Source organism: Oryzias melastigma, linkage group LG23 (genome assembly GCF_002922805.2).
Source record: "Oryzias melastigma strain HK-1 linkage group LG23, ASM292280v2, whole genome shotgun sequence".
NCBI lineage: Eukaryota > Metazoa > Chordata > Actinopteri > Beloniformes > Adrianichthyidae > Oryzias > Oryzias melastigma.
This window is the reverse complement of record NC_050534.1, coordinates 5,087,976-5,102,829: the sequence shown is the minus strand read 5'-3', so window position 1 is coordinate 5,102,829 and position 14,854 is coordinate 5,087,976. Positions and strand designations below refer to the sequence as shown.

The 14,854-nt window shown below is 39.1% G+C and overlaps 1 protein-coding gene across 6 annotated transcripts in view; it reads left to right on the top strand.

Annotated features, from left to right (window-relative positions):
* Positions 1 to 3,339: 3,339 nt before the first annotated feature.
* The window catches only part of sbf1 (SET binding factor 1), a 63,684-nt gene continuing 52,169 nt past the window's right edge, over positions 3,340 to 14,854 (top strand). For 4 of the 6 annotated variants that reach the window (XM_024285715.2, XM_036210230.1, XM_024285695.2 and 1 more), the window contains exon 1: positions 3,341 to 3,622. In XM_024285715.2, the coding sequence (XP_024141483.1) occupies positions 3,568 to 3,622 (55 nt within the window). In that variant the 5' untranslated portion in view covers positions 3,341 to 3,567. Of the gene's footprint in view, positions 3,623 to 14,854 lie in introns of all 6 variants that reach the window. The other 2 variants (XM_036210228.1, XM_036210227.1) reach the window with 1 other exon arrangement.

Here is a 14,854-nt window from a genome sequence, read left to right as displayed (position 1 = left end):
TTCAAGTAGTCCTTGCTTTAAAATGATGTCGAAGATCAATGCTAATAAAAACAAAAAAACACTTGGACAATCACAGAAAGAAAAAATACATAAATTAATTTAAGATTTGGCAGCATGCTCTTTTTGTTTTCCCATACAACATTTGACTCTGCTTTCTATGTCTGTGTTTGCTTTCCAGCAAAATTTGCAGAACAAGGGCTGAATTAATAAAATCGTTTAATTGATCTGAATTGATCTAAGCTTAATAGATCACTAATTGATCAATAAAAGTAGAGATCGATCTAACGCATAATGCTAAAGTCCGCTAGCTTGATGCTAACGTATAATGGGATTTCCCATTGGACAGCTAATGCTCGGTCAACGTAAACTTACGTTGCTGACTTAATTAACATCTTTATAAACTCACAAGCATTAATTTTCCAAACCCTTTTAAGGAAACATTTTTTAAAGTAACCATTTATGGTCTAAAACACAGTTTTTTTGCGCATAGTTTCTTCTTCTTCTGGAATAAGGTGTAATGCTATGGCGTGATCGCCACCTAGTGGCCAAACCGAAAGGCCCTCCAGGAGAAGCAGAACAATAGTTGGAGCTTCTCTGTTTGAGAATCCATGTACCAATGTCGGTATTAACAATCTTAATATAATTTCACTAATACATTTTACAGTATGTGAACTGTTTCTCATTAATATGAATATCTTGAAAACATATATAGATTATTATTGTATTTCTAGACAAACGTGTCTAAATGTGTGAACCGTGTAAGCTCAAAATTGAATCAAATTGAACTGAGTGGATCGAAAGAATTAAAAAAAATTGGAATCAAATCAATCCAGGCTCTGGTGAATCAAACTGAATTGATTCTGGAAAATATTGGTTATTCTTAGCCCTATGCAGAACAGATAAAAAACGTGGTAGGGATCTGCGGTACAGCTCTTGACTGGTTCAGATCCTATCTGGCAGACAGAACTTTGAGCGTGAGCTTATCCGGTTTTACATCTGCTGCTGCTCCTCTGTCTTGTGGGGTTCCTCAAGGCTCAATCTTAGGACCTCTTCTTTTTTCTCTATACCTCCTTCCACTGGGCTCTATCATTAGAAAACATGGCATTTCCTTCCACTGTTACGCTGATGATAGTCAGTTATACGTCCCCATCAACAAAAACGGTTCCTCTATAACTGCCCTCCTGTCTTGTCTTCATGACATAAAAAATTGGATGGCCCTCAGTTTTTTGAGTTTTAACGACCAAAAAACAGAGGTGATGGTGTTTGGTCCAAGTGGCTCCTGTGACCCCTCCAAGATGGATCTGGGTGTCTTGACTCCACACATTAAACAGTCTGTTTTAAACTTGGGTTTTAAAATGGACAGTGATTTTAAACTAGACTCCCACATCAGCTCAGTGGTGAAGAGCAGCTTCTTCCAGCTGAGGCGGTTGACTAAGGTGAAGCCATTTTTATCCCAACAGCACTTTGAGACAGTGATCCATGCCTTCATTACATCCCGGCTGGATTTCTGCAACTCGCTATATTTCGGGATCAGCCAGTCGTCCCTCTCACGTCTGCAGCTGGTTCAAGATGCTGCTGCTCGTGTCCTGGTTGGAGCACGGAAGAGGGACCACATCACACCAGTTCTGGCTTCCCTTCACTGGCTGCCTGTCCATTTTAGAGTTCACTTTAAGATTCTTTTATTTGTTTTTAAATCTTTGAGTGGTCTCGCCCCGCCTTACCTTGATGAGCTCCTCTCTCCCTACACTCCAGCCCGGTGCCTCAGGTCAGCTGATCAGCTTCTCCTGGAGGTACCGAGGTCCAAAAGGAAATGCAGAGGGGAACGAGCCTTTTCTGTCTGTGCTCCAAAGCTCTGGAACGCTTTGCCACTAAATATTAGACAAGCCACTTCCCTGTCCATTTTTAAAACTAGACTGAAGACTCATTTTTATAGCCAGGCTTTTATTCACGTATGAGATGTTGCTCTGATTTTTTACTTTCAAATTTTATTGTATGTTTTTTACCTTCTGTGTGTTCTTTTATCATGTTCTTACCTTTTATTATGTTGTTTTTATCTTTATTCACTTATTTTATTACATTTGTTTTATTACGCTTTTTAGTTTTTAATGTTCAGCGCTTTGTTTCAATTTTAAAATTGTGTTAAAGCGCTTTATAAATAAAGATGATGATGATGATGAGATAAAATTAAGAGCACTCCAGTGTTCCATAATTTTATGCCTCTTTTGGTGTTGTTGCTGACTTTGCTTTGTTTTTAATCAATAATCTTTAAATACCAAAAGACAAAATCCAAACATAAAAGATTTGAATATTGATTTTTGAAAAAGGGCAGAAATAAATTTAGTGATCTAATTTTAAAATATTTATTTCTAAAAATGTATTATTGGATACTGTAAAATATCTGCACATCATCCCCGATTGGTCAAACCTACAAAGCACATATATCACTCTGCTGCCAATATCAAACAAAATCGAACAAATACAGGCTTTTAATAATGAACACCCTTGAGGATTCTGTTGTTGAAATCACGTCTCAATAGAACATCTTTGATTTATATATAAAAAAAAAAAAACTTTAAGTTGAAATGAAGCTTCACTCATTTCGTTTCTCGTTTCTCCTCATTCTTTCATTCACAGTCTAACATTGATTGACCTGTGATGTGACTGATTTTTCAACCTTTTTGTGCAGCACCTTAACTCTTGGTTTACAACATAGACTGTAAATAAAGACGGACGAAACGGGTATGATGTCACTCAAAAAATGCCTTAGTTCCGGCTCCAGCAAAATGAAGCCAAATCAGTCGCCATTTTGGAGCCAGACGACGGCGATTGGTCCGAGTCTCGTTTCCAGGGCAACTACTGTCGAGAATCAGTCCACCCCCCTTGGCTTCTTGGAGCCAACTGGTACTTCCTGTTTGGAACGCGAGGGAGGAGGGTTTGATATGTCCAGTGATATATATGTCTATGGTTTACAAACAAGCTAAATAGTAATACTCTTGAAGTGTATTTATCAAGTGTATAAGTATAGACTGTGTATTTGCAATATAAAACTTCTTCAGACTAAATTGGAACATTTTATAATAGATATAAAAAGTATACTTTTAGTATAGACTAAGTTTTAGTACACTTCAATATACTACTTTTTGTGTGGGATAATTACAATAACCGCCTTGCTAGGAGTTTTTTCCTTCTCAGCTTAACATTTTTATATTAAAAAATGCATACATAATCTATATTAAACCCAAAAATAAAGGAATCAATGTGCTACTTGGCATAATTGAACAGTTTCTTCAGTAGTCTTTATTTTCAGAGTGAGGAACTACTTGCAGGTTGGCCCCCGAGGCCCTGCTCTCCTGCTCTGGGACATTGCGGCCCCTCCCTGTAAGTCGTCACTGCGCAGACTCCGGGCTGTCAGGGCTCGGCACACTGACAGTATGGCGGCGGAGTGCAGCTGGAAGGATGCTACTGTCGCTGGTGATGTCTCTGCTACCGGCAGCGCCTAAATGGACTATTGAAGGCGGGAAAACGAGCGGAATTACCGAGAGAGACCTGTCGCCGTGAGCTCCCAAGATGGCCAGGCTCGCCGACTACTTTGTTGTGGTCGGGTACGACCTCGACAAGCGAGGTGGGTGCTCCGGCTAGCCTATCCTGTTAGCTCTAGCGGCGTCTCACCAGAAGAGGCGGGGAGGGAGGCGTGGACCAACCGGGACGCATTTCACAGCTGACCTGTATTAGGAACTGTCAGGCGGTAACCTGTCAAATATAGGCCGGGGACGCAGAGGCCTCATGGGATTAGTGGACTTGAGTTTGAGTCTACCAGAAGTTGTCATAGATTTTTGAGTACATATTTGAATTGATACGCAAATGTGTTTTAATCTTTAGCCCAGAAAGCAACTCTAGACTGTTCTAGAAGCCAACCCTCCCTGTTGACAGCAAACGAAAGCTAACTTGATTTGCTAAGAGCTAGCATTAGCCCGGCTAGCTCCCGGGGGGGGCTAATGTTTGGTCGACTGTGACCTAAGACGGATTTATTTCTCCACTTTACCGTTAAAAAAAAGTAAAGAAAAATAAAGAAGGAAAAGAAAAAAAATCTTCTCTGGGTGTCTGCCACTCTCACTTACGGTAAAAAGCTGCCAGATTTAGGAGCAAAGTTTCTCCTTCGGTTTCAGCCTGAGCTGTTGCTGCAGCTTCTCCGCCTAAAAAGTCGTCTGATCCCCACATGGGAATCAGACACACTTTTGACTACTTTCAGTTGTATTTCTTCTGGGTTTGGTGTGTTGTTGGCTGTTTTTCTTTCTGTTTTTGGATTAAAAGCCTCCCCCTGCCCTGAGCCCCCCTCGTCCCTTGTTGGGACGGGGTTTTGGACCGTTATCTGAGCCCCCCTCCTCCCTTCCTTTCAGCCTGAGCCTTGGCCTAGATCTGAACAGTATAATGCCCCGTTTAATCATGAAATATTCAACCGCCTTCTTCCATGGAAGCACACTCTACATGACGCGGGACAGTCTGTTATTTGCAGCAGGACTTTAACATCATTTATTTATTGCCAGGAAGTGTAACATGGCCCAAAAGCATGATGTCATCAACTTTTCTAATTGCACGTTTTTGCATCTTCTTGCAGTTTAGTTTCAGAGATGGAGGTTAATACAGGATGTTCTCAGGTGGACACACAGCAAGCCGTGCAGAAACTTTCCTTCCTGTTTCGCAGAGCAGTGCACGGCTGTAAAACTCATCTGGGAAGCAGACATGAAAGCCGCCCTCGCTTTAATGCATCAAAGCCGTTTTACCTTGTAAAAGCAAACACTTAAGCTTAATGATGAATGCTGCCATCACCCCCTCGGCTGCAGCAGCTTGATGCGTTTTTACAGTCAGGTTTCTAAATGAAATGGTTTTTAGCATCTTAAGTTGCATTCAGATACTCTTCAATAATGCTATCATCACCCCTATGATGCAATGTGCTGCCGCGAACTTCCTGTGTGCAGCTTTTTCTCTTCTCTTCAGTCGACAGGTTGCTGTGAGTGATTCGAGGAGACGAGTGGTTGTCGCACTCCTGATGTGCATTCAAGTAACCAGCAGGAGACTTCTAGCTTTCATAATTTTTGGTTTTTGAGTCTGTGATTCTTTCACTCACCTGGTGGCACAGTCTTTTGTGTGTCTCAGGTGTCAGGTTGCTCGTATTGTTATCCGCCTATTCGACATGGCTGACCGTGTGTTGGGTTCAGGTCCACGGTGTCGGGGTGCGGCTCTCTGAGGGGAAGGGTCCCTCGCATCTCGCTGTGTTTTGACAGTGGTTCCTCTGCTGTGTCAAAGACCCAGCAGCCAATAGAATTTACAATCTGAGGCCTAAACAGGAAGCCAGACGAGGACTCGAGGGAGACTTATGTTTAGAGTTGGAATCCAGATTGTCCCCTCTGTGTGGAAACCAGGAAAGGGTTCTGTGTGTGGGTCTCATTCAGGACAGTGTGACACTCCCACAGACTCTTTTCAGCTCTGGAGTTCACACAGCACAACTGGCAGGGTGTTGTCCATTGTAGTGAGGCTGTACATGGGAAGTGGACACCTTACAGGGGAAGTCCTCTATTAAAACAGTTGGCTAAAAGGTGCATGAGCCTTAAGAACGCTCTATAACTGTTTTTTTTTTTTTACTATTTACTAAATAATTTTTTCCCATCATGTCTTATAGGAAACTATTATTTGTATGTAAATTACTCAGTGGCTTATCTGATATCTTATGTATTGCAGATTCAAAGATTTTCTTAAATTTATGTGGTGCTGAACTTTTACTGTTTACATTGATTCAAATATTCCACCTGTCACCAGACAAATAAAGTTACGACTAATAACACTTCGGTTGCTGTGTTGCTATTTTAAGACCAAAGTGTTTGAAGCCTCTATACCTCTTACAAGACAGCCACCAAGGTGTGTGAGTCAAGAGCAGGGGTCTCAAACTCAATCTCACAAGGGGCCAAAATCCAAAACACACCTTAGGTCGCTGGCCGAACAGGATAAACATTTATTGAACACTCTGAAACTACATTTTTAAAACTGTAACTTTTTAGCATAACTAAGAAGTAGATATATAGCATTACCTGAGATAGTGCTAGTGTGAATGCTATAACTTGGATTTGGCCGCTGAAGATGCTAGTGCTCATAGCTGAGATGGTGAAATTGATAGTTAAAAATGTTAGCTAGGTTAATAGCTGAAAACGCTGAAGCTAATAGACAGCTAAAATACTAGCTAAATACCAAATTAGCCCAAAAAACTTAAAAAAAAATAACTCAGGTTAGCCAAAACAGCTAGCATGTAGCTGAAAAAATAGCTAAACTTGAAATTATCCTAAAAAACTGAAAAAAGCCAATACAGCTAGTGTATAAATGTTAGCCTAACTAAAAAACAGCCTAAACAAAATTTAAAGAAAAGCTTACATTAGCCAAAACAGCTAGCATGTAGCTGAAATATTAGCTAAACTCCAAAATAGCCTAAAAATTCTTAGTAATTGCCAAAATAATCCAAAAAGCTAACAGAATGCCAATTTTTAAAACCGTAACTTTTTAACATATTATGAATAATAAAAAGGTGAGAATATTATTCCAGAATAAATGAACTTAAACCTTAAATAACTTTCAATATTCTACTCTCCATAAAAATATATTTTATCAAAATTATACAAGTTAAAAATAAGTGCAAAATAACAGGGCCATTAATAACAATAAAATAAAATGATCTGGAGGGCCGGATTACCCAGAGGGCCGGATCTGGCCCCCCGGGCCTTGACTTTGACACACGTAGTATAGAGACGACCGCGCTATCGACGCCATCTTACTTTTACAAGTTGTTCTGTTCTGTTGGTGCTGCATGGAGTCCGAATGAATGTGAGTGAGTTGCCCCAGAAAGGAGCAGTCATTGTTTTTGGGATTAAGGTCATGCTTGAGTGGAGCTGCGTTGTAAAGTGACTCATGTTTTAAATAAGAAAATGCTCAACTTTTCGGAGCATCAATTGTATAAATGACATAATGAATAACCGTAACCTGGTCTCGGTGTGTTTCTAGGGGAAGAGCGTAAACCTTGTTCAAACTTCTGACTTTTGATGGTCTGGTGCCATCTTGGAGCCGTACTGTTTTCTGCAGCCAGGTCCTCTTGACAAATTCTGCAGGACCTTCTAGATGGCGCCACCTGGCTTTCAGTGGACCTGCTGACTGATTATAATAGTTTCTAACAGAAGAACCACTGCCAGGACGCCGCAGTGAGGCTGAAGTAAAAACGTGTTCAGCTGAACCAAGTCTTTATCATTTTTGTACGGATCAGGCCTGAACATTTTTAACATAAAAATTATCAATATTTCTTTTAATCTTCTCTCGTCATCTGAGGCTACATTCAGTCTATTATTTGGACACCGATCGCAGTATTTGCAAATAAAGCCGCTCACACATACAGGGCTATGAACCTCAGCCAATCAAAGGTGAGCTTGGGGAATCACTGAATGATTCCGAGCATAAATTCAGTTTTAATATGTGTCTGTTGTTGAAGAACAGCAATATTTTAGAGTAGAAGAGAGCTTCTTTTCAATAAAGAATTTGGTTATGGTTTGATAGGTTGTTTTTAGTTTGAATTTCAATTTTATCTCCTGATTTTGTTTGGAGAGATGTGTAAAGCATTCAATAATCATAGCAAACAAGCCATAAATCTTGTTCCATCTTGTTCCAAATGCACATTATGCTGAGCGGCCTCATTAAGACAGAGATCATTTGCAGCTTGATGAACTTCCTGTGCACTTTTCTTTCTTTGAGGCTCTCTTCATGCACTGCGCATGCGCATCTTTACCGTTAATGTGGTATTAAGTCACGGTTGCAGCGAGTGGATTTTCTTATTTGCAGCATTGGATGGAGATCTCTAATACAGAACATAAAGATGATACTTTCAGTCATATAAGAACTAATAATCTGCTACAAATGTACAGGAATCTACCTCAAACTTAGGCAGGAAGTGGAAACCTTTCAGAATGAGGGTGAAGATCAGGGCAGAGGAGGGAGTGCGTGCTGCTGCCAGCACTGCCAGCCTGTGGGCAGCCACTTCCTCTAACGCTCCAAAGTGGAGCTCTTCTGCTGTCCACAAATAGTCCCCACAATCAACCTTTCATGGGGAGACAGAGGGATGCTGGGTCTCAGCTGCAGCCATGACACACTGATGCTTGTGTGCGTCCGTGGAAGTCTGTTGGCGTGAGGATGCTCAGATGGACTGCCAGCTTGGGCTCTGCTGGCAGCAGCACACGTGTTTACTGTGTTACCCCGGCAACACTTCCTTCCACGTGGCGTGCAGCAGTGTTTCAGATTTTCTTTAGTGTTTTAGGAACTAATTGTGGGGCCAGACAGTTTTCATGTTCTTTAAAAGCAGGTTAAAGTGCAGACTTTTGATGATGGTAATTAGGGCTGCCCTGATTAGTCGACTAATCAACTATTAAAATAGTCGACGACTAATTTAATAGCGATTAGTCGTCACTTATATTATATGGAGTCAGAGTGTAGTAAAATTAAAGTTATAATGGCATTATGTTTTTTTTTACTATTTTGGCATTTATTAAGGTTTTTTAGGCTATTTTGAAGTTTAGCTAATATTTTAGCTACATGCTAGCTATTTTGGCTCATTTAGGATTTCTTTAGTTTTTTTTCAGAATAATTTGGAGTTTAGTTAATATTTCAGCTGAATAGTAGCTTTTTTGGCTAATTTAGGATTTCTTCAGCCTTTTTATTCTAATTTTGAGTTTAGCTAATATTTTAGCTGCATAGTAGCTTTTTGGCTAATTAGGGCTTTTTTGTTTTTTGGGCTATTTTGGAATAAGGCTAATATTTCAGCAGCTTGCTAGCTATTTTGGCTAATTTAGGCCTTTTTTAGTTTTTAGACTATTTTGAAGTTTAGCTAATATTTTAGCTGCGCAGTAGTTTTTTGGATAATTCAGGCTTCTTTTTTTAAGCTATTTTGGAGTTAGGCTAATATTTCAGCTACACGCAAACTATTTTGGCTAATTTAGGATTTCTTCCGTTTTTTTAGGCTAATTTGAAGTTTTGCAAATATTTTAGCTCATGCTAGCTATTTTGGCTAATTTAGGCCTTTTTGTGTTTAGGCTATTTTGGAGTGTACCTAATATTTCACCTGCATGGTAGCTTTTTGGGTAATTTAGTCTTTTTTCAGTTTTTTTTAGGCAAATTTGCCATTTAACTAATACTTTAGCTGCCTATTAGCTTCATCGTTTTCAGCTATCAGCTTCAGTATTTTTAGTTATCAATTTCAGCATCTTCAGCGGCCAAATTCAGCTTACAGCATTCACTCTAGCATTATCACAGGTACTGCTATATATCTAGTTTTTAGTTAGTTTAAAGCTAATGATGGTTAGGATGTGTGCTTTTTGCACATGACCCGATTAGTCGACTAACCAGAAAAAATAATCGGTGATTAGTCAACTATTAAAATAATTGTTTGTTGCAGGTCTAATAGTAATACAGAAAAATAAGATGCACACAAAAAAGCAACCATTTTGGTGCCCAGCTGTCACATGTGGACTGATGCTGAATCAAAACGTTAGCTGTAGCATGTGTGTTGGTGCAGGAAGCCTATGTATGCTGTGCTGAATGCTTGCTATTAAGTAGGGAGACGGTGGCCTCGGGGCCCCAGCCCTGCCCTCATTCCCTCATTCCCTCAGTCCTACTCCAAAGATACAGAAGAGAAGGGTTGGTGGGGGTGAGGGGTATTCAGATCCAGGATTTCACACCCTCCCAAATGCAGACCACTGCTGTCTTAAAACTTTGCTATATTGTGTTTAGATTTCCCTACTCATACCATTTGGGATTGTTTGTTGAATGCTAAATAAATTTTCCCTACATTTCACACTATCAACTGAAAAGTCAACTTTAGGACTCTGCTGTTCAAAAAAGTTGGATATCATGATGTGAAACGCTGTGAAATGGGGGAACAATGCTCTCTGAGCAGCACTGCGACATTTGTGTGGCTGTGTTTGGGACGCCTCCCTCTTCACTGCTTTGATGGTGGCCATGGAATTTGGAGAATGAAGCCATCCCCTCTCGGGACAAAAGCAGAGTCGGTTCTGTGGCTGCTTCGGGGAGCAGTCGCTTAAGTCCACAGCAGCCAACTCCAGCGAGCTGCCAGCGCGGCTGATTTACGGATAGGGAGCTCGCTTGCTGGGATCTGTAAAGCCTGCTGTCAGATTATGTAGCTTCTACTCAATAGAAAGTGTCTTTTTAATTCAAAACATATCAAACAACCCATTTATTTTTACATTTGTTTTTGCTATTTTCTCTATTTTTTCTTCTCATTTTCATCTTCTATGCATAGATAATAAAAAGGATCCAAAAATTGGTAATAAAAGACATCTGTGGGGGCCCAGCACCCAGTTCAAATGTGTGTTTTTGAAAAATCTGCTTCCACGTTCTGGTTTTTCCTGCTGTAATCTCGTGTAAAGCCTGTGATTGGTTCTGTATACAGATTAAAGGACAGTCAGGATTTAGCTTGATGCTAATGCTAATGTACTATGTTTACTGCCTGGTGGGGTCCCCTCCCCCAGAAATAGAGCTTATATCTATGAAAGCTGTATTAAAATCCTTGTTGAATTGTTTCTGATTAAGGATTCATAGTTTCTATCACAAATTCAAATCCCAAAATAGTTTTTTTTAGTACTTCATCAGCCTTTTAAGGCTAAAATCTACTGAGAATTTAGCAAAAGTAATGGAGTATTTAGAAATCTCTTCAACTCTTGCAAAAGCCCTTTTTTAATTTCTGATTTCTAGTGTGAATGAGAGGTTGAGATCCAGTCCAAAGCAACATTGTTTGCTTCCATTGTTTTTCCGTCTCTTCGTCTGCTTCCTTTTTGATAATGAGAATCTATGTTCGCTACTGAATGTTCAAGTTTCAAGATGCAACTTCCTGTACAAGGCCTTTTGTGATTACAGTGGAGGAGGAAAGGAGGATGTTTGACTGAAATGAGGGAGCAGGAAAGACAAAGGTTTAGGTTTCAAAATCAAAGCTGAGATTGATGGAATTACCAGACAGTTTTGAGGATTCTAGTTTTGAAACGTGGAGATGAATCCAGTTTAAGGAGCAACCAGCTTCTGCTGCTTCAGAGTCAGTTTGGGAAAACCTGTATTATTTCTTTGATATAATGTCATTAAGTTATCAAACTCGTGAGGCTTAATGAACCATGTTGAGTCTTCCTTTTGCCATTTTCCCACTTCTTCTAAATGAGTACTTATTTGGTCCTGACTTGGATAGTCAAGAGGACGACAGTTCTGAGCACGTTTGAACTTTGAACGTGGACACTGAATGGATAATCTCTGACATCACCCATTGAATTCTGCACGGCAAGAATGAAGCAGGAAGTGTGAGGGACATATTGACTGGGGTTTGCTTGACCCAACTAAGCAATGGAATGACAACAGCAAATGGTTAATGAGCAAACACTGCCTAAAATGTGCAAAATTGAGATTTCATAAAAATCAAAATGAGAGATTTTTACCAGTCTTCTACAATGATCATGAATAGAAAATAAAGCAATATACTGTGTAAAGATTCTTCAAACCAAACTATAAATAAGGTACTTTAGTGTAAAATTTAACTCAGGGATCAATAGAGATTTGCTCCCTTTGTGACCAGTAGGGATGTCCCAATCAGGTTTTTTTGGGTCCGATCCGATTCCGAGTCATTTGATTTTGTGTATCTGCCGATACCGAGTCCCGAGCCGATACTTTTATAAGACATTTAAATCATGACTAAATTAAACAAACAGATTAGTGTTGTCCCTTATTTATATTTCATTAACCTTCTTTTATCATTAAAAACTTAAATAAAACACTTCTGTGAAGTAGCTTTAATAAACAAGTAAAAATACAGCAAATATAAAATAGGAAAAAAATACAATTTTCTTGTTATATAAGTGATAATTAGTCATGTGAGAAAGTTTAGTGACTTTAGCTTTAAAATCTTTAGAGCTATTGAACATTTTTGACCAAATGTGATTCCTGTCCTCATTTAAAATTCTTAAAAATAAATTATGATTTTATTTTAGCATAACATTTGATGAGTGTCATTATTAGTTTTAATTTATTAGTTTTATTTATTTAGTTATTTTTAAGATTATGTGCTTATTTTTGAAGTTCTGAAGACATCACATTTTTGGTTTTATTACCACAGTAGTTAATTTTCTTAACTGTTATTTCTGTCAGATAAATAAAACAGGCATATCAAAGGACAGCTCGGGTCCTAAGGAGTTAAATCACGGCGCTAGCATGTAGCAGTTAGCAGCTGCTGTTTAGCCATCTGTCTGCAGCATGAAGAGCTTCACATTAAAAAGAAAAAAAATACTGTCTTTTTCTGTTGGGATACCTTTAGAGGTTGTTGTTTGAGTTATGACAAACCAATAGAGACACTTGCTGTCAGTTTAAAGCGTTTTTAAAAGAGTTGTTGGTCCCGGAAGTTAGCTTTCTAGCTAGCTTTGTTTACAAGTTAGCCTTCTGCTTGAGCTGGTGGCGTTTTCTGCTGCGTTTTCTGGTGATGACATTTTGTGATCTTTTCGTGACATGCAGACTTGTAGTGGAGTATTTATCCGTAATGATAAGATGAAATATAAAACTCTGATCATAATGAGAATAAATGAAATATCCGATCCTGATCGGACAAAGGATTCCGATTTCGATCGAGTCCCAAATCACGTGATCGGCCCCGATTTCCGATCACGTGATCGGATCGGGACATCCCTAGTGACCAGTCTCATCTTCTCTTTAAATTCTCTTCTGTCTTAGTCTTCTGCAGCCACTCAGTCTTTAAAATGATCAAATTCACCAAATTGGTTAAAGGAAATTATGCCATGGTCTGGTTGAATACTAACTGGCTTCTGGGTGTGAATTAAAAAGTGATAATCCGCAGTGATAATGCACTCCTAAAAAGGAAGTTCCCATCAGATAGCCCATACTTTCTATATCACTGCACAGGCTTCTCTAAAACAATCTTTTTCTTTATTATCTGGACAAAATAAAGCAGTAAGAGGTGAACTTTCTCTGAGCTGATGCTTTATTTAACTTATCGTGACAATCAGAATATATATCGCTTTCCTTTGCTGCTGCAGTTGATGTTGGTGCCTGCTCAGCGGCATGTTGTCATGTTACCGTGACAACGCACCACATAGTCCACTTTGCTCTGAAAAAAGAGCAATTCTAAACAAAAAAAAAATATATATAGTACTAAGCATTTATTGAATATTTAAGTTTTTTGGAAGTGACAATAGTATAAGCGTGATAAAGCCCTTCGAAGTGTGCATTATCAGAAATGAATGCACTTCGCGGAACCAACCATCTAACGTGAAACGGATGACGGTTCAGGCTTTAGCAGCGTGCATTAATTGCTGATAACGCACACGTCGTTGGGCATTATCCCTGACTTAGTTTTCAAATGTATCCAAAAATAATTTTTGCTAAGAAAGACATTTTTTTCTTTAATTGAACAGAGTTCAATTTAATAAACTGCTGTAATTGCAAATGGATATTGCTTTTTGAGAAATATAGATTTGGTTTTGGTTTATTGATTAAAAACAAAAATAATACACGTTTTGTGATCTGTGGTGACAGTGGTATGGAGACAGTTGCGTCCTCTTGTTCCTAACAGATCTTGGACCGACTGTTGGTGAAAATATTCCAGTGGAAAATAATTATTCTTTTCAGGTAAACACACTCCTAAGAAAACCCATCTACAAGGCAGAGCGTAGTGCTCCACCACAGAAAAAAGCCGATCATCCCAGGCAGTAAAGTCTGACCTTTTGTGGCTGTAAATCAGCAGTCCTGTTTCTGAAGCGTTTTGTACGATGAAAGCTTTTTATTCTCTTTGTCCAATTTTCAATTCTAATCAGTTTTCAGTGTAATCATGGCTCCTTTGTGCAGGACCGCCAGAATCTGTACAAACACACCTTGTGGATCCTGTTTGCCTGGGAGGGAAAACGATCTGGCAGATGACTACAGTCCAAAGTCTTTTTACTGAAGGTTGTTCTGCAAGTTTGATCAGATATGTTCATGGAGAGGAGGCTTCAGTGGTTATTGGTGCAGTTCTAAATCCAATTTGTCTCTTTTTGTGGGATTTTTTTTCTTACATCTGTTCAAGAAAAGATTGTGAACAACAAGTGGCAGAGTTCAGGCTTTTAGCTGAAGCCGAAGACCTTCATGGACACATGGATAACTGTAATTGTGAAAGAGATGCCAGCAAATACAAATCTTTAGGGACTTTTCAGCATACGTACCATCTGAGAACAGAAAGAAATGGCTCCACCTAGAACCGCCATCATGCTGGCTGTTGTGCAGCTCGCTCAGGCCGTTTCCTCTCCTGGAAAGCCTTTCCTTTTCGTTGAGGGGTTTGAATGGTGGAAGAGGAGTGAGGGATGGGCGTGCCACTTTTAGTTTGGAGGAAGGATGTTAGTTTGCTGAAGAGCTTTTGCTCTAAAGAAAACGTTACCTCATTTTTTTGCTCTTAAAACAACAGCTCTCTTTCATGGAATTAAAAAACTGCTTTATAATCTGTGTTCATGGAAGGTTCTATCTATCTAAAATACTGAAAAAAGTCCAAGTTAGCCAAAACAGCTCATATATAGAGGCAATATTAGCTAGATTCCAAAACAACCCGAAAAACAAACAAACAAAAAAAAAGCCTAAGTTAGCCAAAATAGCTAGCATGTAGCTGAAATGTTAGCTAAACTCCAAAATAACCTAAAAAAACAAAAATAAATTCTTAAATAGTCCAAAAAGCTAACATAATGCCACTATAACTTTCAACTTTACTACACTCCATATAATATACAGTAACGACTAATCGACT